Below are 26,801 nucleotides of genomic sequence, written 5' to 3'. Positions count from 1 at the left end.
CTTTTACTTTTACTTGAGTAACTTTTACCTCAGTATCTGTATTTTTACTTAAATAACAATATTGAGTACTTCAGCCACTGCTGCAGACATCATAAAGATATTAGTGAAGAGTGGGCTGACATTTTGATATTTCTAAGTAATAACAAATACCCCTCTTGTTTCCCCCTGTGCACTTACCTCTTTTATATAGGCCTAATTCTCTACGTGTGTTTGTCTGGCTCTCCTCATGTGCCCTCTGCAGCAGGCAGGGGAGTCATGGATTCTGCCTCAACTCGGCTCAGTTCCTGATGGGTCCATGGTTTATTAGGACAACATGACGCACCTGAAGTCTGTGAAACAAACTATTCCATAAAAGTGTGGTGTGATGTTGGCCGCAAGCAACAGGATGGGAAGTGTTGAAAGAGATGTTTGATCCTCTGAAGGAAAGAAGACATCATTAAAAAAGGTCAGCACAAGCTAACGTAATTAGCACAATGTTCCCACACAAATATGGCAGTCACACACCATGCTAGTACTCTCAGTTCTTGTGGTTAAGCTGTAACAATCAAGCAAACGTGACACATAATAGATTTGGTCCACAAACATTTTGCATATACTGCACAAAAACTGTAACCTGGCCAGCCAGAACCACAACGCTTTGACAAAAATTTAACAAAGATGAGTGAGTCTGGAACTGTATCCTGTCTCCCCGATTCCAGAAGGCGAGATTGACAGGAGGATTAACCAATGAGGGAGACGCATGGTCTGTTCGTGTCTAAACAAACAAGGCAGCTTGCATGTAAAAATGTAAAAAAACAACATAGAGGACTGAGAAACAGCACAGATTCCTGCAGAATCAACAATTGAAACACAAAACGTATTTATCTTGAGTAAAATACGCCATATATTTTGTTCTGAATCATACGAGAATTTTGGAGAGGAGATGTTTTCTGCATTTGAGGAGCATGTGATACAAATTAACAACTGTGGTTGGACTGTCCCACGTCAGGATGGATTTTTTTCACACTATGGTCCAGAGCCTTTTGAATTCAAACAGAATGCAGAAGGGACTGGCTGGTCACTCAACAAAAACTTATAGCCATATTCATTTAATAAATCATATAGTCATCTTAGTTGTAGTTGTGTGCTTATGTATTGTATCAAACAGCACCTCCCTATTTTTTGAAATGGCATGATTGACAGATGGATTAGCCAATCAGGGACATGCATGGTATGCCTCATCGGGAAAAAAAAAATATGGAAAAGAAAACACCATGGAGCGAAGCAGTAAACTCTTAATCTGAGGTCACTCATGCGTATCTGAGGTCACTCATGCATATCAATAACATTTTATGGTTGAAGCCAAAACAGTAATGACAACTTTACCACAGAAGATATTTGTGAAGGAATGAATGCCACTATTGTCACACAACAGTAAACAATTATCATATGATTGAAGACTTTTTGTACACACATCAGTGCACCTAAAGACAGAAGTGGGACCAAGCCGCTGTTTTGTAAGTTTTAAGAAAGTTTTGGCCTCAAATCTGAGTCAAGTCCCAAGTCAAAGACAAGCAAGTCCTAGTCAAATCCCCAGTCAGTGTCTCCCAAGTCCAAGTTGAGTCCAAGTCCTTTGTTTTGAGCCTAAAGTCATTTCAAGTCCAGAAACCAAAGTACCACAGCTTGCATTTTCATAATTGATACACGGTACAATACTTACTGTGACCAAAGAAATCAAGTGCATAATAACAGTTACTTTGTATGCACTGAAATGGAGCAACAGATCATGGTAGTTCCCTCTGTTTTAGCTGTTGATGCATCAAAACAGTGTATTTGAGCAAGGGAGCTTGTGATAAAATTGACTGTGACAGTCCAATATCATTCTAAGGTATTTGATGGTACAATATCATAGTATTTCAGTTACTTTTACATCCTTAGTAACCCCTTTGAGGAGAAACATAAAGTCATCTCAAGTCACAGGGGCTCAAGTCTGAGTCAAATCCTGAGTCACTGGCCCCTAATCCCAGTCGACTCCCCAGTCTTAGTCCATTTTATCAAGTTGATTCAAAGTCACGACTTGCAAGTGCCGACTTCGGCCTATAGACACATGCTTTGCACATGTTAATAAAATGGACCTCTAAACAAACAAAGGTCTATCACCTTTATAAATCAGTCAAATGAAGACAAATTAAGGATTAGCTCGGACTGATCCATTCTGATAATTTGGCACTTCCTGTTCTGTGGGCCCCGGGCTGAAGGATATTCCCTTGACTGACAATTACATATAATTACAGCGTCTGAGTGAAAGCGTTATTTAACAAGCTGTGTCTTAAATTACCTATAATTCACATGGTCATTTTATAAAATCATTGACAAAGTTCGACGACTCGTTGCTTTTCCAGATGTCTGAGGGGCAAGAGCCGTGACCAGACTCTAGAAAAAAACAACCAAGCATTAAACCAAGAGCAAAATTTTGTTTTTCATATTTCAGCAAGAATTGATGTTATCTGTTCACAGACCCACGTCAAAGAAATCACCGCTGTTCTGTTGATTAATATATTTTCAACATGCAATCCAATTGGTTCACTGGGATTCATTAATTTCAGAGTTTATCACACCAAAACACAGAGGAAAAATATTGATGAAGTATTTTAGGTGGATTACGTTTCAACTTGCTTGCTCTGCTGACATAAAAGGAGGATCAAACCAATGAAAGTGTTTGTCGCACACAGACCAGCACAGCATATCCAATAAATGAATCCCAAAAGATTAACAGAGGACAAATGAAGGTGAGTCGATTTTCCAAAATTGTGAATATATTTTTGAGTGAAATTACAGTGATATTTTAATCCTGGTGTAACAATTTTGAAGTTGATATGGCACAGGACAGCAAACAAAACCTGTTTCACAGTGAAGCCAAATACCAAGAACAATATATTTGTACCATATAGTCTTTAGCCCATTTAAAGAAAAAAAAAAAAAGGATCTATATTAGAATATTTCGAACATATAGCTGGCTTTGTGTTTGGCTCAAGTTTACAGGATCATAATCAGATAAGGCTAATACTAATTTCAGTCCATAAAAAGCTGAAATATCCCTGCAAATGCATGATTTAAGGTTTTGTAGTAAAAAAAAAACAAAAAAAAAAACTGACCTTTTTTCAAAATCTGTAAGTTTAACATGATTTGAGTGAAAGACTGAAAAAAACAATTTTAGTTCCCTTACTTTTTATTGTTAAATGTCCAAAAGTTGATTTGTAACAACAAAGTCATGAGAGTGCATCTTATAGTATTACCCTGTTCAACTTACAACATAAAATACTCACAAAACAACAAAATGCTTCTTTGGTTGGTTTTTATCAGTTTCTATATAACAAACAACCACAGGACATTTAGATGCCCCATGAAAAAGTCAGCACCAGAAATCCCTGAAATGTCCAGAAATAACTGGAATATACCCAGATGTGACTGCGCTTCTGTAACTGCCAGTGCTGCTTTCAATACACACATTCTGATCCCACAAATCCTAACCCAAAGCCCCAATATGACAGTGCTACCCCAATTGAGAAAGACAAAAAGAAAATAAGAAATTGCACAAATTTTTGAAGATTGTGCCTCTTGAAGGAAATGTCACCAGGGACAATCTTTCGTTGTCTCCAATTTTTTTTTAAAATAATAACTTCATATAGGCTATAATACAACCACAAGGGGTCAATAAAGAAATCATTATTTTTTGAACATCTTTTTCTAACCCTAATCCTGTTTAAATAGGTTGTGGTGCAACTACAACTATTATGTTCTTCAAGTGCTTTTAGTTCAAGTGGCATAAACATAATCTGTTAAGCAGTCCTATATCCACACACTTTTGTTCTAGTATTTTTTGTTGTACAACTTCAAACTATTTAGATAACTGGTGGTAGAATTTGTCTTTTATAGAGTTTTGATCATTATTCAGCATACTTTAACAGTTGCTAGGAGTCTGTTGCTCACTACTGGCAGTGTAGGAAGTGGACAGGGCATAACTGGGCACTGCTATAAGCTACATGTAACAGATAAATACACAAGCTTTGTCTGAACCTACTTAGACTACTCCAGTTATATTTTTGATGACGGAACAACAATATGGCCTACCATTGTTTCAAATTTCCCAAAGTAATTTCAGCATTACATGAGATCTTTAAAGGGGGACTATGTAACTTTTATAATGAAGGATCTTTGACTTCCATGTATTCAATTAGTTGTTATTGTTTTGCCTGGATTGTTCCACATGGCATTAGACTAATCTTTCATGGGTCTATTACAGGTATTTTTATTCCTCTCTTCACAGATCTGATCTTGAACTTGGCCTGGTGGCGCTACATGCTTGTCTTCATGAAGACAGATAAGTTGAACGCCAGACTATGGAACATTCCAAGCAAGACAATAACACATTGGAGGCAAGGAGTACCAAAAATGTTACATAATAAACCTTTAAGTTTACCCTTGGGAATTGCAGTCAACATTTGTGCTGGATGTCTTGCGGGTCACATCATCTGGGTTCGGGGCACAGAGTCCTGCTGGTGTGTAGGGTACCAGTGTCCGAAATTGTTCATGTAGGCTCCAGAGTGCACGGGCGCGGCTTTGGAGACCATGCTGATGTCCCACAGGGAGCATGGGGAGGACGAGGAAGCAGGCGGAGGGGCCAGGTGTTCCCCCTCCATTCCACAAGGGCCGTTCTTCATAATCTTCTTGTACTTAGATCTTTTATTTTGGAACCATATTTTCACCTATGAGACAAAAGGAGACATAATGGTTAACAGACATTTTGTCCAATTTAGTTTCTTATTATTTAAAGAGACGACATATGTTTTTTTGTTTTTTTTCATCAGTTCAATTCAAGTTTATTTACATAGCACATTTAAAAACAAGTTCAGATGCCCAAAGTGTTTCACATAAAGTCAACAAAAAACAAATATACAGAACTATACTACACCTAGTTTTGCACTCAGTAAACCACAATATAAGCATCTTAATAATAGAAACTGCAAAAACAGCAGATCATTGTATGTGTTTTTATTATTTAAAATGGCTATACTACAGTTATGAATGTGTATGACCTGGAATTTTGTATTTATTTTTTTAATAATCAGAAGTAAATACAGAACTAAGGGCGGAAATAGGGGGTTGGTCAAAACTGAAATTTTAGGCAATCCTCAAATGCATACTGTACTTAAGTAGATTTTTAAAAATATCTGTACTTTACTTAAGTAAATTTAACAGTGGACATTTTTTACTTTTACTTCACTACATTTGTATCTGTACTTTCCACTCCACTACTGTTTGTGGTAACATCCTGCCTAAAGTTTTCAAGTTTGAGCTTTGGCTTTGAACAAACAAAAACAAATACACAAAATGGTATGGCTGGTGTCAACTAAAATATGTATCCTTTTAAAATCAATATCACCACATTTAACAAATTTACCATACTTGTGTGAAATACTTTTTATTCTTAAAGTACAATTTAAAACAGGTACTTAAATACTTTTAGCCTACTTCGGTAGATTTTTTTTTTTTTTTCATGTGATACCTTTACTTTGACTTAAGTAAGGTTTTGCCTCTGTAGCTGTACTTTTACTTAAGTTCCAAAATTGAGTACATAATCCATCACTGAACATGATTAAAAGCTCAGTCAATTTTGCATAATGTGTCACCTTTAACCAAGACAGAGACTGTTACAATTTAGCACCCTGATATATGGCAAAAATAACAAAGTCTGTGGTTTTCTTGCATGTAATCATTTTGTTTCACTTTGGCAACACCAAATGTCAGCAGGTTTGCCAGTCATGGAGTACTTAAGTATGCAACTTGAACAACAGGCTCATTCATACGAAACCAGAAATGTGGTAAGGCCAATGAAAAGGTCCTTCTATAAGAAAAGCATTTTAATAGGTTTTCTTTGTAGTGATGCCAATTTGAACAGTGAAACTATCGTGCAAAGTAGGGAGGAGGCTGCCACCTCATGACATCAGCTGGTGGAGCAGAACATGGAGAGAGAGTGACAAACAAATGAATATGCACAATTAGCAGACATGCTTGAACAAAACAAAACACCACACCGTTTATCATGAAGAAAACGTATTTTAGCATAATATGAGGCATACTTATTTATTGCTTCATCATCATCAACTTTAGTCTACGAAGGCGCTCCTCTGATGTGACCAATAAAAGTTGGCGTGCACACTGCTTTGTTAGCCATGCTTGCAAAGTGAGCATTAAATTTTATGTAAATGCTTATCAGGCAACTGTCATTTTTGCGGGAGCACCACTACATCATAAATAATTGCAAACACATAAGACCCAAACATTCGTTGTACTGCATATGAAAATATTAGGACCCCCAAAATACTCTTCAGAGCTATCAAAGTACTGAGAAGAAATGTTCTGTGTGTTTTTTCTCCTCTTATGTTTCATGGAAGATATTTTGTTCTATAAACGTTCATTAAGACTAATTAACTTAACTTATATGAACCCAATTAGACACTTTCCCCCATCAAATACTACCCAACTTTCACACTTTATCTTTGTTTTGAATCGGCAAGAATTCAAATATAGCTTTTAACTAGCTCTCTATTGTTCTGTTTTACTCACTGACATCAATTAGAGGCTATTAGGACGTAGAATGTGAAGTACGGGCACGAAACCTTAACAGATCCATGCATGAAGCCTACAGCCCTGACACAGAGATGCTGGATATGTTTAGTGTATCTTATGGCGGGGAGTCAATCAACAGCCCGTTAAGCTAATGCAGGCGCAGCGAGAGGATTTCAGGAGTAATTGTTGGTTTCGTGTTACAAGTGCAACGTGGGGCCTGACAGTTTTCTCTGAGAGCGCGGTTAATGGCACCAGCATTAGACGAACAGGCTGGTGGAGAGGCAAGCCAGGTGCTGCTGGCTTTACGGCCTGTATGTTTTTTGTTGTTGTTGTTATTTTTTTTTAATGTCTCCTGATATATATTTATTTTATTTTTATTCTGTGTAAAGGCATTCTTCCTGCACCTGTCAACAGCATTTCAAATGGGCCACATTGTTCCAAGAGGCACAATTGTTGTTTCTCATTTTGTTTTTACACACAGGACAAATGTTGCTGTGTTCAAGCACTTAATAGTTTTTGCAAATCATTATCAAATGTTCTATCAAAATGATTAAAACGTAGACGAATGTCCTCATATGTGGACATAATTTTTCTCAGAAACTACATAATGTAAAAAGATAATTCTTTGTTCTTACACTTATCAGGTCCCAATTAGCCCAAATAACAAAGACACATTAATAAAGCATGCCATGCAAGAGCTCGAGTCTTAGAAGGTTAAAATATAAATATTCTGAATGGTAAATTTAAAAATACTTTATTAAAAGTTGTACTATTGCCATAAAAAATGATGTATAAAACTACTTGCTTTTAGGCTACTTCTAATCAGTTTAATTAGTACATTTTGACTACTCAGTTTTCTGACACTTACTTTAACTTCTACTTGAGTCATATTATTTATTTATTTATTTATTTATTTATTTATTTTTTATGTTAGTGCCATATGAACCTTGTCACACTCTGAGGACTTCAGGGATGTCCTCCTACTGGTGCCCAGAGTCAGGACTAAACATGGAGAATTAGTGTTTCATTTTTATGCAGCTAAAACCTGGAACAGTCTTCCTGAAGATGTGAGACAGACCTCTGCTTTGATAGTGTTTAAATCCAGGCTCAAAACAGTTCTGTTTGCATATGACAGGAAGGTTTTTATTCTGCACTTTTCTCCTTTAATGTTTGTCTTATGATGATTATTTGTGATTATTTATGTTTTCATTTGTTGTATTGTGATTTTAATGTCTTCCTTATTTTATAAAGCACTTTGAATTACCTTGTGTACGAATTGTGTTGTACAAATAAACTTGCCATGCCTTGAAGTAATAGTTGGCCTATTCTTAATTTGCATTCCATATGTTACTAAGAAATGTTTTTTTGGGTTTTTTTTTTTTTTTTTTGGTCTGAATTATTTTTTTCATTTGTGAGTAATGTTTTGGCTGTACAACTACTTCAACTCTAGTAGGCTATATCCAAAAATATCTTGAGAAGTACACTTTTTGACTGTAATTTTTCTGGTTACAATACTTATTACTTACTCTATTAATGTTATTTTAAAGTAAAAGTACTTACATTTTTGGCTACCCACCTGTGCTACTACTTCTACTACTACTACAATAATGTAACTCTCTTTAAATTCTTAGTACAGACAGTTGCCAGTAAAAAAAATATCCCTATAGTGACAATTACAGCATTTATGTATTTATTTATAAATAAATATATACAATGGTTGCATGCACAGTAGAGTCACACAGAAAATGGCTGCTACTGCTGACCGACTTCTTAATGGTACAGTGTCCAGACAGGGCTGTGCTATGTGATCCCTATCTTATGCAGTCTGTTAATATTTCCTCACTGCAAAAGCACACTGCAGAATACTACATCAATGGTACAGGGGCTAGATACATGTGCACAGATGTAAAGAGCTCTGAAAAGGTCACACATCGGAAACTTGACACATACTTTGGAGAACAGTGTTAAAATGGGGCTTTGTTACCAGGCAGGCTTGATAACATGTTGCATATAATAGCATTATAGAGCATTTTAGAGTATTTAACATGTTTTTTGTAAATTTTTTGTGTATATATATACATATATATATATATATATATATATGCAATGGTGATAGATTTTTTGGTTAAGATTTTATAAAAAAAAACAACAACAACTTTGAACCCATTAAATTAGAATACACCATTTTCTATTACACACTGTGACACACTGATCAAATCGTAATGACTCATAATGGCCACTCAAGGTAATTGCTACAATATCCAAACTTGCCTTGCTTTGTGCTGCGGTTTATTACAAGCTGAGATATCCATTAATGACTAATATTACACCAAAGTTATAAATTATTTTTGTCTGTCTGCCTCGTTTGTTTGATTTGTAAAATGATGCATTCAAGCCACTTCTGCACCACAAAAGTCCAAATGGAGCCGAGCAGATGATCTCTTACTCCCACTGTAAACAGAGCTACGGTGGTTAATTGAAACGGATTAGGGAAAACCTCTCTCCAGTCGGGTCTATGTACACTCAGGATAAGTAAATACAGTGCTACAGAAAACCAGTCAGATGGTGGTATCAAAACATAGAAACAAAATACTGTAAATTCAACATTAAAAAAAAACTCAAAAAACAACTGGTGGAGATGTTTAAATATTGCAGCGGTTATTGTGCAGTAAAACACTGCTTAAATAACATTTTTAGAGATCCAAAAATGCATATATAACTGTTGAATGATATTTTTCATTATACCTAGCTAAAACATTGTGCCTTTATAAAGGAATGTTACACTTGTCTCCATAACAAAATAAATAATTCAATAAATAAACACAGGTGCAGCAGGTATGGCAGAAATTAGAAATTGTAATTGGCGCTCTATTGTCACTGTGTCATGCATGAATCATGATAGTTTATGAGAAATAGTCCAGGCTAACCTTTGCATGTCTACACTTTATAAGGCAGCATTTCATTACATGAATGGAGGTATTTAATTGCACTAATGATAGCAGCCAAAAGTGACAGCATTTTGGAAGAATGTGCCGGCTCCTGTTTGGGCTTTCACGTCAACCTTAATGTGCCTTCTGTGTGTGATCTTTATTAAAACAACAAGCAAAACTGTAAACCAACATCAGCCAAGAATGGCCTTACACAAGACCATGCCATGATTGCACTACTGAGTATTCTGCTTAGGTTCTGTTAATTAAGAATGCAACAAAGACATTTTAGGAAAGTTTGTGTATGATTTTCAAAAATTCATGCAGTAAATATAGTAATAGTATTTTTTGGAAGTAACATTCTATCCACCTAATTTGACTTGAATACAATTTAGGGTTTAGTCTACCTGTAGGTTCCTGTAGGTTCCATCCTTGTGTGTAGCATATTGTCTATTCAATGTGATTCATAATTTTCACTGTTGTCATAGCAATTAATAATTTAAAATGAGACTTATCACAATAATAACACGATATCATATCATATCATATCATATCATAACATATTGTATAATAATGATAGCTGAAGCAATTTTTCTTTGGTCTCAGTATATTTACTCTTTGCACCTTAATGTTTTGTATTTTATTATCATTTGACACCAATGATTCCAATGATTCATTGTGTTAAATAAAAAAAAAAGGTTTCATAGAATTATCTTGTTTTATGATTATTGTATCAGTGGCATAAAGTAGATTCAATATTATCATGTATTGTGATATTTTTTATAACAACATATTGCACAATGGCAAAAAGATGCCAAAATGTTACCTATCTGACACTCATAAATATCACACTGAGTACTTCAGCCATTGTAGCTACTTTGCGCTGTTTTGCAGTGTGGTACCTGCGTTTGCGTCAGGCCCAGTTTGGCGGCCAGGTCGGCTCTCTCGGGCAGGGCGAGGTACTGTGTCTGCTGAAAACGCTGGTTCAGAGCCTGGAGCTGCAGACTGGAGTAGATGGTACGGGGCTTTCGGATCTTTTTGCCTTTGCCATTGAGCCTCACCTCCCCATTTTCGATCACCGCAGTGGGCTTGTCATGTTCTGCACAAAGGACCATTCAAGACACAGCACTTTGGGTTTAGTGATGTTGACCAGATGAAGTTATTTAATACAAGTTTTAGTGCAATGATTTGGCCACTGATTGTAAAGGTGCACTATGTAACTTTTCTCGAGGGGGTCTGCCACCAACTTGGCTCCATGGAGATGTTTTGGACTGCTAACCCCACAAGGTCAAGGTACAATTTAGGTCTGCAATGAAGCAACCCTGGTCACAGTAAAAATGTTGCAAAGATATTTTTTGCGATATCTTTGAAAAAAAATAAAATAAAAAAATAAAAAAATGTTCAAGATTGGAGATAGTATCATAATTATTTGCATATATCATAAACCTACATTCCTTTAGATGATGTGTTTTCCATTAGTCAAATCAACATTTTACATAATGATTCAGAACATGTAGTGACTACTAGATTTTTATTTTTATTTTCCTTTGAATTACAACACTTAGTATAGATGTTAAGGAATGAATGCTTTATTTGTGGATTTTGGAGATACAAACAAAAATATCAAATGGTTTTCAAAAAGAGGGTTTGTACTTTCTGTTGCTGACATGCTGCTCACCCACACTCATGAGACAAGCTCACAACAGCTTTGCAAAGCCCCAGCACTACAATAGGCACCTGGAGTACATGGGAAAATTCAACTTGCACAGATATTCTATATATATTAAATTAGTTTAACTTTGTCAACAAAAAAAGCTTGACTCGCTAAGATGTGTGCGGTGGAGCTACTTCTGTCTGTGTAGACAGACAGACAGAACAAGTCCAAAGTGTCCAGTTTAATTCTGGAGTAAATTAATGTTGCATTTAAATATCATAGGTAGTCAAGAATTCGTGTGTGTGTGTGTGTGTGTGTGTGTGTGTGTGTGTGTGTGTGGTGTGTGTGTGTGTGTGTGTGTGTGTGGGTGGGTGTGTGTGTGTGCGCGCAATTGATATATATATATATATTTTTTAATTGTGTGTTTCACTAGGGCAAAATACATTACTACTATTATTATTATTATTATTAGTTGTTATTGTTGTTGTTATTATTGTTGTTTGTTTGTTTGTTTGTTTGTTTTTTACTTACCGGACTCCTCTAGTCTAGAGTGTCCCAGTCCGCCGCTGTGAGCGCCGGGCTGGTACTGCAGATATGCTCCAGGATGGCTGTATGGAGAGTATCCTAACGGCCGCCCGTACGACGCCCCCGAGGAGAACGGGCCTTCATGCTGCGAGGCCCCTACCGCGTGCAAACTGTGGACCGGGTAATGATTGTGTGATATGCCGGGGGAGGACTGCTGGTGCCCGGCATGTCCAGGGTAGCTGTGCCCGCCAAATTCCAAAAAGGCCGACTTAGACGGGTCAGACAAAGCGTCCGGCATTGAGCTCATAGTCATTATTGGGCACAGGGCAGTGGTGCACTGTGATCTGCTAACTCCAGCCCGGAGGCGTCTTCAAACTAGCCATAACGAGGAAAAATACCACAGACATAAAAAGAATAGCGCAGTAGTAAAATGTCAAACCTTGAATTCTGAAATGTAGGCTAATGGCATGGGCATAACTACGACACAGCGCCGTGATGTTGGTCCTTTACTTCAGCTACATCTCAAGTTCTGCACGATTCCGCTCTGAGCCAAACCTCGACGCTCTCGGATGTCCACGAGCTGAAAAGCAGAAAAACTTCAAACTGCAACAGGATAAATCTCCGCGCGTTTGGTTTTGTCCCTGTTTTCGGTCCAATCGCGTGGTTTCACTCTGCACAGTAGCACAGTAAAGAGCTGTAAAGACGAGGTTGTATGCACTGCGCGCTTCAGTTCACTGAGACTACAGCAACATAACCATGTCTGCCTCTTGAGCGCACAGCACGCTCATTGGCTGAGGCGTCACCAACCACAGCACGAGCCACACAGTGTGCATAAGGCACCGAACAGGCCCGGAGCAGCGCGGTAACAGAATAAAACCATTACGGACCAATCTACAACATGGAACCAGGGACATAATAAAACATCAAGGACTCTAACATGTTAGCTCTATGTTAGGCTGATCTACAAACTAAAATGGAGGATGGATGGATTTTTTACACATTTTTTACACGGTTTTATTAAAGGCCACCGTCTGCTATAACTACTTCTCATGGGTTATATTGCAAATCATACGCTCAGAAGTCTTCCGTGGAATATTCTTATAGCTATGACATTCTTTTCAGCACATTGCTTAAATAATAGTCTATCAAACTGCCTCCTGGACGCACGCACGCACGCGGTCAAGCGCCTGTGGTCCCGGCCACAACAAACAAATTCATGCGAGAGAAACAAAACTTGCTATTTGGGCAAATCTTTGGTAGTGGCGCTTGAGTCTGAGATTGTCATTATGCTCATTTGGAAATCCTGGACCAAGCGCCTTGCGAACAGAGAGCCGGAGCACTTAGAGCCTGAAGATAAACAAACTATGATGTCTATAGCAAAATTCAAATGCCTTTTTGTTATCTACAGGCCTAATGTCTGAGGTGCCACCTCACCCAGCCCAACCCAAATAAGACAATATTAGGACAATATTAGGCTAATTTGCTTTAATGTGAAAATTAGGCCTGTTAGGCCTATGTTGACTCATTTTACTTCTATCTTATGCTATATCTGAAAGCCTATTGCCACAGGAATACACATGAGTCTTCTTGGCCACATTTAGATCCTTATTTTGTTATTTATTTACTTGGGTCGCAAACTAAGAGTTTAAGAGCAGAAAGCAAAATAGCCTAGCCTTTCTAAGGAGCTATAGTCTGAGCTCTTCTGTTCAACTAAGAAGACACACAGAAGTGCAGGGATGTCTCTATAGGCCAATCAACTGAATATGACAATAGTAAATATACAGCCACTTGACTTGCAGTTATATTACATTAAGTGTTATAATCGATTTATAGAGCAGGGTCAAAGCGGAAAGCCATCGAGCAGAGAGAGAACTGCTTTGGCATGTTCCTCCTCGCCTCGCCTGTCTGCCGCTGGATCGGGCACTTTATACCAACAGGCTGATGTGAGAGGAGTTATTACTCATCCCAGGCGGCACTGCGGCTTTCATGTGCGGCCAACATTCCTCCCCTCCTTGATTTCACCTCCGTACGCGCGGCAACACCCTCTGCGCCATCAAGGCTATTATTACAGTACGAGTCTCTCCGCCGACGGTTTTCATGCACTGAAAGTGGTCCATAGGCATGGAAGGAGGAAAACGCACACATGGAAGATTCAGATATTGTAAGGCCCTTTTGTGTCAGGATCAGAAACATATTACTTCATTGTTGTCAAAATGTGGGCTATTGTAAACCAAACTATGAGCCCGAGTCTATATGAAGATGCACGATGAACACGATGAAGTAGCTGTGCTGACAATGTCAATTTGATGCAGATAACATGGTCTTGAGGAATCCCTTTTTTAAACTGACATGTTCGTTTGTCTTAATTTATTTATAGCATATATCTGAAATATTTTCTCTGAATGTCTTGGTGTAAAAATACTTATTTTGACTTACGCCAAATTAAGATACTCTCAGTTCAGTGATTTTCAGTAAAGTTTTAACCAGTTAAGTACATAAAGATATCACTACAGTCTTATGGAGGAGAAACAAAACCTTCTCCTTTTTAACGTGGTTTGTGTGCCCCTTAGTCCTGCCTAAGCAGGCTGTAATGACAGATTTAACATTCTTATATTCTATTTCATTGGGATCTAATTTTGAAAACTTTCAGGGATATATTTATATTGACAAATTAAATGTAAGTGAATGTATCTGAAAATGTTATTTTTACAAACTAATTTGTCCCTTACCTTAGAAACAGGAAGAACAGGATCCTCGTCCCCCCTGCACCTTCCATCCAAAAGTATAACATGTCCACAATATGAAGTCCATAACCAAAATATCATGGTATATGGTTATTTCATGGAGCTGAGTATTTCAAATACTCAGCTCCATGAAATTTTAAAATACTCAGCTCCATAAAAAACAGGAGCCTTCTTATAAAAGTATTTGTATGCCATATATTACTCTGTGGTTTAATAATTGCTCTGTGTTTCTATAAATCTCAGCAAAACAAGTAGCTGACAGTGATTAGATCTGTAATGTTTCATGGACTGACATTGACACAACCTATTTAATCTTGGCAATATTTGTAAAGTGATTGGTGACCAATTATCTATTGATTAACTCAATCAGAGAAGTGTTGCTTTTCTCAACAAAACAATGGAATAAATTAGTCCTGTCAGCACAGTGTCATTTTAATAATGTGGTATACGTTATACTGGTTATTGCCCTATGCCAATATTACCCTAGATTAGTAGATGCTGTGGACAGCCGCACACAAGAAGACTGGTGCATGTAGATGTAGATGTGTGATCCTCTAGGTGAGCTCAGAGAAAGAGGCTGTGTCTCTCAAACTGTAATTACGGCCTGCCGTTCTGGAGCATTCAACAAAGGCTAGCCTGCAGCCTGCAGCAGTGCAGAGCAGGGATGTGCTTGTGCCTCTATTCACACCAGAGTTAATAACAATACTGCAGAGTGCAGAGCAGACAGCACGGCGTCAGCCCTCCCACGTGTGTCTGTGCGTGTATGAGCTGATGATGAGGAGTACAGTGGCAGAGTTAGAACACCATAACTCTTACTGCACTGTAGACTGGAGCTTTACTTTCCTGAGCTGACATCATCTGTGAAACAACAACAGGAATTCAGCTAGACTTCAAAGAATCCAATTATGACTATAACAAGGGTTAAATTCAATGTTTTGCTTAAGAATTACTGTCGCACCAGATCAAAAACTCACTCTTTCATGTGTTTCATGTTCAATTGATTATTTACATTTTTAAAAATGCACTATAACATATAACATATATTTATTCCTGTGTTTTAAGCGCTTGGTGGGGGTAGGACCCTTGTCTAAAAATCACACTAAAAGACAAAAGCATCATGTTCAAATGTGTGGCCTCTCTGAGGAGGTATTAATCATCCATAAGAAGTGTCACAGAGCACATCATGTCTGAGAATGTCTGTCTACAGCTGAATCAGTGCTACAACATGTACCTCCAACATGCTAACCTCGGATGGATCTCTTATGAAAGTATAACTGACCCAAAGATACTTGAATTCCATTTGAGGCATGGACTCTCCACAGACCAAGGATAAGAATCACCATGGCTTAAGGTTTGGAGGTGCTGGTTTTCAGTTGGTCTACACTTGGCTGCAAACTGGCCCTGCTGAAGGCCATGATGTCATGATGATCATCAGCAAACAGTGAAGGAAGAATGGAGCTTGAGATTGATAAACAGATTGTAGGGCATCTGCACTTCCTGCAATGGACTGTTGTGACGAGGGAGCTGAATCGAAAGGACAAAATACCTTATACTAACAAAATGAGTTTCCCTCACAGACTGGCTGGGTGCTCCCTTAGAGATAGGTTGAGGAGGAGCTAAAGCACTTGATAGAGCTCAGAGTAGTGTGACTGCTCCTTCACATCGAGGTAGACCAGACATCTGTTGCAGATGCTTCCAGGAGCACGAGAAGACCTCAGAGAAGAACCAAGGCACACTGGGGGGACTGTGCCTTTCATCTGGTCCTTGAATGACTCAGCATCCCCCTGAAGAAGCTGCAGGAGGACTGGTGAGAGCGGTAGAGAGTACTATACACCGTAGAAGATGGATAAAACTACTGTATATTGGAATGCTGTGTAAAGCCTTTTATTTTGTATATAAATTGTAGAAGCATGGAGTGAACATTTCCCACCACTAAGCATTTTGGCTTGCAAGTGAAACTGTATTGAACTATAAAGGATTTAACAAGTGCTTCGGGGCTTCAGTAAATAAAAATAAAAATATTTTCAGATAAAAATATTGTTAAAAATCTCTATTATCTCCATTTCACAGTTGTAGCTGACAGACTTTGAAGTAAAATGAAAAATATAAAGTACAGAACAATGGAGTACTTAAACCAAATTCACCAGTCTTTAACAGTTTGGACCCATAGACTGTTTTGGTACATGGCCTGAAAGCAGATGGTTTAATAAGATCCTGCAGTGTTCTGTGTACTCCCTGGTGACTGGAACCAAGAGGAATCTAAGTCCAGACATGATTCTCCTGTTGTATCTCTGTGCTGACACATGTGACACTGTGGGACATTGACATGATTTTAGACCATGTTTACTTCTGTAAACTCTGTGTTTGTAAATCAACACACATAAACATGAATGTATGAAATTCTTGCTGTCACCTGGAGGAGTTACTCATTACCTGTTCTTTGATTACTTTAATCAATGTGAGCTGAACACGTTTGACCTCAGGCTAGAGTCCTGAGATGTAACTTTCATTGTTTGTGTGCAGTCTAAATTAATTTGAAAAACTCTTACGTCTATGGGATGTAGATTATAGGTGTGTGTATTAAATTAGGTGTACTTATGTGTCACAAATATGTGACCCAAAATACATTAGCACAGCCTCACCTGCCTCAAATGTTGAAACACTGAGAGAGAGACACATATCACAATTAATTGTGATATGTGGTGCTCAAAGGTCAAAAAAACAATATAATGTTTTTTTGGCTCCTACATTGCTTTTTATATCACCATTTACGCATAGACTGTGGTAAATACCCAGTGTTGTGCTATTTTGTTATTTTTCTAATGTCTACATCCAAATATAGGATTGAAATTTACTTAAACCTTATTAAGTTGAAACTTTTTTTCAAATCAAATGTCTCTAATCCTGGGGTTGTCCTAGGTACTCTGCTGCTCCTTTCTCCTCACTATGAGCCTAATAGAAGGCTGTAAGAGTCTTAGACCTGATTCAGGTCTGGTAAAGAGGTCAGTCCTCCTATTTAGTCCTCGTTTAGTCGTGTTTCAATTCTGGTGCTTTCCTGGTTCATATCAGCTCTCTGCTTACTATGAATATGAATATCTCCGTAGTTTTCAAAGTAAACGATTCACACTTGATAGACACGAGCGCTAAACTTCGCGCATTGCTGATAGATTGCTGATCTTCCGCGCGCATATTTAATCATATATTGCACTCTCGGTTTGCAGACTTTAGCGGGTCGTTTTCCGTGGTCACGGACTCTTTTTGAATAGTTAAATTCAGAAGGAGGCTTGGAGTGGTCTCTGGCGCGCTCTCAGGGCTCTCCCCCTCACGTCCAGAGCACAGACACAGCAGACCCGCCCCTCATGCGTGTGTATGCGCTTAGAGAGAGGAGAAGGCGAGCGCAGCGGCTCACAGACCGGAACGGGGCTCTTTCATGCAGCTTTTTTTTTACTGATACACTTGCCCTGTGTTGACGCGCGAAATAATAATTTACCGCGGTTAGCAAATTATGGTTAAGTTAACGCGATAAAAGGCTATAACATCCCCTGGCCTAATTTATAGCCTACAGTGTTGGGAAGTAGGTCTAATAGAATATATGTACCGAAAAGACGTATTCTGAATGGCTTATTAATTTTTAGTCTTTCGTTTGGTGGTGTTTAGAATAAAGTTACGTTAAAAGGAATACATCATTATGCAATTTTGGCTTTGAACAGCACAGTATCTACTCTAATTGGAAATAAATTCAAGCATAACAAACAGTGCACCAAAAATAAAGCTGTTTATAATTAAATACCATTTTTTTTTACATTATACCTTAAAAGCATCACGGTGTAAAAGTATTCAGAGCATTTAGAATACAGTGCTCTGACTGACTCATGTAACGGAATACGTTAAAAATTACATTATAATTTGGGTCTTCAATATTCTGCAACTAAATACATTTTAAAAGTATTCTTCTCTTATATGTATTCTTCCGTTATATGTATAATTTAAATAATTTAATACATTTAAATAATTTAAATACATTTAAAGAATTAAAATTAAGCATATACATGCTTGTTTTATTAATCTATGTTTATTTATTTATGAACCCTTAGACTAAATAAGCATTCATTCATAAATCATACAATCTTAGTTGTATGTTTCATTGGAAATGTATATATCTTACACAAAGGTTGTTAGTATTGTAACCTAATTCTTTCACGACGGAGGGGACCAGACTGATATCCCTGATACAAAGAAATATCATTCTAGACTTGTCAGGCAAAAACTGTCCCTAATATGTCTTACCAAACATGCCTAATTCTTGGACCTTCTAATGCTCCAGGCTGCACATATACTAAGGGTCATCAAATCTGGTTATGATTTTACAAGATATCAAGTGTGACTATTCAACGGATTTGAAAAGTCAGCACACACACTCAGCACACATTAAACAGCACACTAATCATTAATCCAGTTTACTTGATTTAACCCATGTGGAGCTGAACATGCATTTGTAGTCAGAACTTTGACTGTGGTTGTTCGATAGCCAGGATTTGCAGGATTTTAGAAATAGGCAAGTTTCGCCTGATCTGAGCAATTCTGAGGATGTGAGAAGTTTTGTAGTGTTTTGGAAATTTGTGAATCTGGTGAATTCATCATCAGTTCACCATAGTAAAACTGACTTTCTTTGACGATGGTGCATGCGCCACTGATATCTCGGTACTGTACATGTTGCGTGACTTACCCATTGCTTCTTATGTCTTAAGACGTCATGCAGTTTACTCTTTCATATTGGAAAGCAATGAAATAATAATTATTCAAGAAAAACATTTCACTCATAAAATTATGGGGAAATCACAACTGCAACAAGAGAAAAGATCAAACTCGCATGACTCCATCTTTACTCAGGACTTGTGTGGCGGATGTCATCTTTTAACCCTTGCATTTTGTTGAAAATGGACAGTGTTTCATTCAAAATGTATTTTTAAGATTAATATTTTTCAAAGATATTCTGTCTGTCTCTGTCTGAGTTTCCTCTACAGGGTGGCTGGGTGCTCCCTTAGAGATAAGGTGAAGAGCTTAGTCACACAGACTTGGAGCTTGGAGTAGAGCTGCTACTCCGTCACGTCAAGAAGAGCCAGCCACCAAGGGATCCATAAGATCCATAATATGCTGTAAGGATTATGTCCCTCGGCTGGTCCGGGAACTCCAGGAAAAAATGGAGGAAGTGTGTGTGGAAGGGGAAATCTTTTGATGTGTGATTTTTCTTCTGCTGGCTGAACCATGCTAATGGCAATATACTGTGACAGAAACATATCTGGTCTGGAGTCTTGTTCACAGACAGTGACAGTAAATCTGTAGCTTTACCCCAAAACTGAAATGTCTGCATGAGTAGAGGCCATTAAAATGAGGTACAAAATGAGAGGCGTGGAGTGCTGCACTATGTGACTACCCAAGCAAATGTAATGCACTGCAATTACACAGAAACGCCTTTGTTTTGAACTAAACACAATGTCATGGAAAAAGCCTATCAAAGAAGTGCTCAGGATTATAATTATCATGTAAATATGATTATCACACCTCTGTTGTCTTGGTAACCAGCTTTATGGTTAGTTCTGCTGAACAACTTTCTGTTATTACAGTCTCCAGTGATTGATTTGCATGTACAATTAAAGTAGAGGTAATCAAGTCTCTTGAAAGAATAATGATGAATGCCAATATAATACACAATGCAAAAATGTAGGCAGAAAATATTCAAATGTGAGTCTTTCAGACCAGTGTTGTTGTTGTTTTGTTTTTGTTTGGTTTGTTTGTTTTTTTTTGTTTTGTTTTGTTTACCTGGTTTATTTAAACTACTCCGGATAAGTCCAACTTTGTTCCAAATAAACAGTGTCTGTGATATTGTCCTCCCTCTGCTACACCAGACGCCGCTCTCCTGATCTGTGTTGGGTTATGTGGACTCAGCAGGGCCTCAGTGGAAAAAGCTGGGGGCCATATTTGACACTTTTACCCTATAAAATAGGCTGTGAAACCTGGAAATCTAACCTCCCTCCTGAGGTAATTCTGGCTTTGTTTTACCCGGATGGTGTAGTGTGTGTGTGTGTGTGAGGGGGAACAGCACACAAATTTACTGTCATAATTTGATTTCATTACTCAGGACCACAAAATGTAAACACAAATTATAAATTGTCAATTGTATAGTCATCATTTATTCAACTTTTCACAAACTTTACAAAAAATAAACACAATCAAACACATTTTTACATTGTTGTTAGCTCCTATATTGCTCTCTTTTTTACTCCTAAAACGCCATGTTAGTTTTTACCAGAACAGGGATGCATTTCTCTGATTAGTTAATCTCCCTGTCAATCACACACTCAGGAGACAGGATATGGTTCCAGACCGGCTTGTCTTTGTAAAGCGTCAAAGTGTGTGGTTCTGGCTGGCACGTAAGCTTTGTAGTCATTGTTTCTGCACTTTAAAAAACTGAAATGTTGACTATAAAAGTATTCCCATTATTTAAGTACTTGCCCCACTGGAATAAATTAAAGGTGCACTATGTAACTTTTCCATAAATATATAAATTTTTTACCTGGAATGTTCACAGTATGACGTTAAATTCATCTTAAATTCTTTCAAGGTATTAAAGTTGAAAGAAAGAAGAACATGCATTTATACAATTAGTGCGGTACCCTTTCTACAGATCTGACTTGTAACTGTGGAGATACACAAGTTTACTGTAATACTGTGGAACTTAGGCAAAACAACAACGACCATGGGGGAAAAGCAGACGTTGGACCTTTAAGTTATTTGATTGACATTGACTGTGGGTATTTAAAAGTATTTATTTATATTTTTACGTAACATTGCCACAGCACTTTATATGTTATTAGGGTTGGGTGCTTTTGACATTTTCCCCAATAAGGCCTTGTATCCTGACATTGTGTGCACATGTGTTCCTCTGAAATCAGACATGAACTGTAACTATAACTGAGGACAGACACTCAGCCCTCGACAGACTGTGGTATGGTAAAAAGTCTTTAACCACTGCAGATTCTGTAACGAACCATTTCCCTGTCATCTCTGATCAGAAGAGATGCTGCTGAAAGACCACGGCACCTACTCTCTCTCCTCCACTGTCTGTGCTCTCCAAGCCTTCTCATACAAAAGGAAACAGATTGTGTTTAATGCTCTGGCTTGGGCTTGTATATAAATCGTCTGTGTAAATACTATAGATATCCAGAGATGGAACTCTCGACTACAGGACAGTATTGGTATGACATCAATTTATTTAGAGGGGGTATAATGCAAAATTTTTATTTTATTTTTTTGTACATTCTACTATATTATAACATTGTTCCCTCATCAAAAACATGCTTGAAGAGGTTTTACATGTCATCCATACATGTTTCAGTAATTTATCAATCTCTCCCGGACCCTACTGAAACTGTGCTTAATATATTAAGTAATGTAATTGTAATATTCTGTCCAATGCTCAGCTCTCAAGCCTACGTCACCCTTGTTCCCACATGACAATTCTCATAAATACCTTATTTCCCGGACTATAAGTCGCATTTTCTTCATAGTTTGGCAGGGAGTGCAACTTATACTCAAATGCGAATTATATATGAAATTATTCAAGTACAGAATTTCACATCTTTGTTTTTGTCACACTGACAAGTGCACGAGGGCACTCTAGGCTTGTGTACCAGAATGACAGCCATGCGGAAGCGGCGCTTCATCTACTTCTGGAGCATGCAGTGTTGTTCAGAAGCGACACCGAGGATGTAGAATTTAATGGATTTAGAGGTTGTGTTAGAGGACTAACACAGGACTTTGTGGACTGGTGTCAGCAGAACCACCTCTTCATCAATGCAGAGAAGACCAAGGAGATGGTGGTGGACTTCCGCAGACGCCACTCTACTGCCCCCTCAGTGAACATCCAGGGAAGGGACATTGAGAGAGTGGGCTCATACAAGTACCTGGGTGTTCATCTGAACAACAAACTGGACTGGACTCACAACACAGATGCACTGTACAGGAAGGGCCAGAGCAGGCTCTATCTCCTGAGGAGACTCAGGTCTTTTGGAGTGAGAGGGCCACTCCTGAAGACCTTCTATGACTCTGTGGTGGCATCAGCCATCCTGTACGGTGTGGTCTGCTGGAGCAGCAGCATCACAGAGAGGGAGAGGAAGAAGCTGGACAAGGTCATCAAGAAGTCCAGCTCCGTCCTGGGCTGTCCTCTGGACTCAGTGCAGAAGGTGGGGGACAGGAGGGTCCTGGCTAAGGTCATTTCTATGCTGGGCCATGAGTCTCACCCCCTGCAGGACGCTCTGTCTGCCCTGGAGAGCAGCTTCAGTGACAGACTGATTCACCCTCGCTGTGTGAAGGAGAGGTTTCGCAGGTCTTTCCTTCCTGCTGCTGTCAGACTGTACAACGAACACTGTTAACACTGAACATGTGTCATTCATCCATACCTATGTGCAATACTTAAGTCACTTTACGAAGATGTTATATTAGAGTCTATTTTTAGTTTATTTTTAAGTATTTTTTATTATTATTTTAAACTATTTATCTATTATCTTTTTTTATTGCATGTACCATTTTCCTTCTGTTCTTTAACTGTGCGGCGCAATACTGGAATTTCCCCACTGTGGGACTAATAAAGGCATATCTTATCTTATCTTATTTAGTGATTTGGAGTGAGACTGAGTAAATTTGTTAGCTTGTTTTTTATGCTTTAGTTATCTGATTAACTGTTAATATCTTATGTTAACATACCAAACATGTATTCAGTTTACTGTCTATGCTTCATGTACCTGTTTATGTATGTGTTATGTAACATTTGATTATACATGTTACAGTTCAGTTGTTTGACCACTAGCTGGCGCTGTTGTGTTTGTAAGACCTGTAAAATTGACTTGACTCATTTTCTTTTATACATTTCATATTTAATTTCCCTTACTTATTTCCCCTTCATTTATAAGACCGTAAAGGTGATATTTTTTTTCATTTGGACCAATATTGTAAATGTTTAGTTTATCAAAAGTCTAGTTTAAGGTCGCAAAAACTAATTCCTGTTTTCCAGTTCAGCCTTTTACGCTAATGCGAGGTCTTACCCAACAGAACAAAACAACTGAAGAGTAAAATATAAAGTTTTTGGTTCAAAATATAAAGTTTTCAGTTCAAAATATAAAGTTTTCGGTTCAAAACAATAACTTGACAAACCTGATGTAGTGTGCAGTAGTTTCATTAGCAGGGGTGCACGCTGATTGTGTTGTGAGAGAGCTCTGAAGGGGGCGTGATTTAGCATGGAGAGCAAAGGGAGGAGAGACTTAGAGTGCTATAAACTAAAGTGAAAAAAAAAAAAAACCAACATGTTAATGTATTGTTTTTAGTGAATATATGATGAAACAACATCTAAATGCACCCACACATTTTATATGTGTTAGCAGTTAATACCCCCTCTTTAATTAAGGGGTTAGTAGTAGGGTTAGTAAACCTGAATGATTCTTTATATACTATTTGTTTGTTATGAATGAACTCCATGCTTTATTCAGGTTAGTTAAGTGTAGTTATTGTAAAATGTTACTGATATCCTGCTTAAAAAGTTACAGAGGACGAGGTAGGCAATATTGGCAACAATACAATTGTTGTACTGATCATATGAAATACTCCACAAACAAAACTACAGCATTAGACATTTAGATGCACATTTCTGACTGAATTGTAAATATTTAATTGCAGTTATTCATACTTTTGTGTGTGTCTCAGTTATTTAGTCTACAAGAACAACAGCAGCACTCACACTTGTGGGCTGTGACTGGGGGTGAGCTGCTCTCACATCTGTCCCAGATGGAGTTGGATGTGTCTGGGGTCTCAGGGGGGTCTTGGGGGTTAAAGGGGGTTGTTGGGGTGGGAGCATTGTGGAAGTGCAAGTGAATGCCACAGGCTCATAATCACAGGTCACAGTCATTAACTTCTGAGAGGAGGTTTGTGCAGGGGCAACAGGTGTGCCCTGCTGTCCAAAGATCAGAGCACTCCACACACTCTAGAATCATTAACCCATATTATTTCATTCATGATAATAATGTATTTGTTTTATGTGTTCTCAAAATTACAAAATCATTTTCTACTCTATGCACTCCTTGAGCTACACATTTGCAGTCACAGTTGTCGAGGGGCAGACTAAGAGAAGCGTGGCTATCAGTCCTGCTGTTAACAGAATTAAATTTTCTTTTGCTGTCGTGGCCAAGGACACAACAACAGTAGACTAGCTAGAGCTAGTCGACAAATGATTGTGCTGCTTGACTCATGTTCTGACTTGTACTAGAAGGCAGTTTACATGTATGTGACATGCATAAACTAAAACTTCACCTTTCAGGTTCAAGAGTGGATTCAGTCTCTGTATTTTTAGCAGCATGTTCAATATGGCTGACCTTTGTAACTCTAGGGCCCAAATGTCAGGGGTCAAATGTCGGTGGGTTGTAATGGCAGTTTATTTTTAGTGCAAACAAGGCTACATAAAGAGCTTGGTCAGAAAATTATGGCAGCGCTTGGTGGACTTCCATTTATCCACCCACCTAGCTGTCAATTGCAGCCATATGTGAACAGAGTAGGGGGTCTGCCCTGCTGCTCCCACTGTGTGTGTACAAATGTTGGCATAGTTTTTTACACATTGTAAACACTAACTACATATGCCCCCTCTTGATGATTTTTGCTAAGTACCAAGTGTGGTTTCTCTGCATACATCTCTGCTTCTATTTGGTTTGGACGTCTGCTTGCCTCTTTAATTAGCCTTCCCAAATTTGTGTCCACCCTGCACTGTAGAAGGCACTCTTGTTTACACCCCTCCTCCACACACCACTCAGACATACACTGTGTCAACACACCACTTTACAACACAGTCTGGTTTAGGCGACCAGAGCTACCAGCTTCAGGGGCTGCATCATACTAGTCATATACTACTACATCAAGTGATGCCATACATATTGTCTCTCAGAGAAATTGTACTTATTTGATTGAAGTTCCAATAGAAAAACTAGATTTCAGATTTAAATTTCAGTCCAGGCTGTGCTGATATGTATAACAACAGATGTACTTTTATTTCAGTATTTTTGGTCAAAGGACTTGGGCTTTGTTTCTTGCATGCATCTTTGAGTAATCCTGCAAGCTGTGGCTGCAAATAACCTTCTTCAAAGCAAGCTGTTATCGGTTTTAGCCGTAATGAAACTAAATACATCTCCAGCATTGTAGCTGAAGATTTCTAAAAACCTAAAAATATCCAGGGTTGAATTTTATGAACAAAGGTATATGGTCTGTCTTAAAGGAGTACTATGTAACTTTTCAGGTAGGCGTTGGCCACCAAGTGATGATTATTATTTTCCTGTTATTTTGCTCAATATTCTTACATTGTGCAGGGACCTGACTTGTATTTTGGCCTGCTAGCCTCTTTTCTTGTATGGAAGATAAGTTCAATGGCATACTGTGGAACATTCCATGTAAAGCAACAAAATCTTCATGGAGACAAGGAGATGGTGGGCCCTCTACCAGAAAAGCTGCATAGTGCACTTTTAAGTCAGTGCTGTGAGTGATTATAGCATGTATGTTTTTTTATACAGTAAGATTCACAAATCATGAAGACCTGATTGTCAGAGATTGCTCGATGCTGATCCTAACAAACTGCGTAGACAACTAGAGCTTAGGAGCAGATCTTCCGCTGCAATTACCTTGTCCCAGGAGGCCGTGGGAGAAACATGGCCGACATACTGTACCCACACCAGTGCAGTTCAATCTTCCTCTGCTTCTTTTCCAAATCCCAACATAGACAAATAAGAAAACCCAAATTTACTGCAAGACCAAAAGTACCCATAATCCCTCTAGGCACCCACTTGCGGTGTACGATTACCTCTTTGCAAACTCCACCCATCTTCCGAGTGTTTTTATATTGAAAGGTGATATACCTGAGGTTTGAGGAAATGGGTGGCCAGCAATGGCAAAGGTGCAAACATGACTGGTTTGATTTAATATAAAGCAGGATGACAAGTTGAATTATGTTCTGCTTGGTGGGTTGAGAGTTGACCAAAAGTGTGTTCTACCAATGTTGCAGAACGACAATGCAGGCAATTATTTTCATTACAATTTTTAAAACATTAGAAAACATTACTGCAGTCCATTGTGAGTAGATTTGTACAAAAATAACGTGATAAAGGTGCTTCCCTTCACAAGGAGACAGACTGACTTTGTGCAGATACATGGTTCTGCTCCAACAATGGTGACGAGCATCTGGTAACACTTGTGCATAATTGCTGCTGAGAAACCCTGAAGATCTGAGAAGAGGAGAAAATTCCAGTATGTTTT

General features: G+C 38.2%; 1 protein-coding gene across 1 annotated transcript; it reads right to left on the bottom strand.

Moving 5' to 3' along the window:
• Positions 1-3,194: 3,194 nt before the first annotated feature.
• LOC117374973 (homeobox protein Dlx4a-like) lies at positions 3,195-12,451 on the bottom strand. The gene is made up of 3 exons (XM_033971210.2): positions 11,722-12,451; positions 10,439-10,635; positions 3,195-4,745 (listed from the first exon to the last, which is right to left on the bottom strand). Exons 1-3 carry the CDS (start codon positions 12,026-12,028, stop codon positions 4,503-4,505), a joined length of 747 nt encoding a protein of 248 aa, XP_033827101.1. The 5' UTR covers positions 12,029-12,451; the 3' UTR covers positions 3,195-4,502.
• Between the last annotated feature and the right edge of the window lie 14,350 nt (positions 12,452-26,801).

The sequence above is a fragment of the Periophthalmus magnuspinnatus genome, chromosome 8 (assembly GCF_009829125.3).
Source record: "Periophthalmus magnuspinnatus isolate fPerMag1 chromosome 8, fPerMag1.2.pri, whole genome shotgun sequence".
Lineage (NCBI taxonomy): Eukaryota > Metazoa > Chordata > Actinopteri > Gobiiformes > Gobiidae > Periophthalmus > Periophthalmus magnuspinnatus.
Note: the sequence above shows the minus strand (reverse complement) of the source record. Positions and strands in the feature narration are given on the sequence as shown.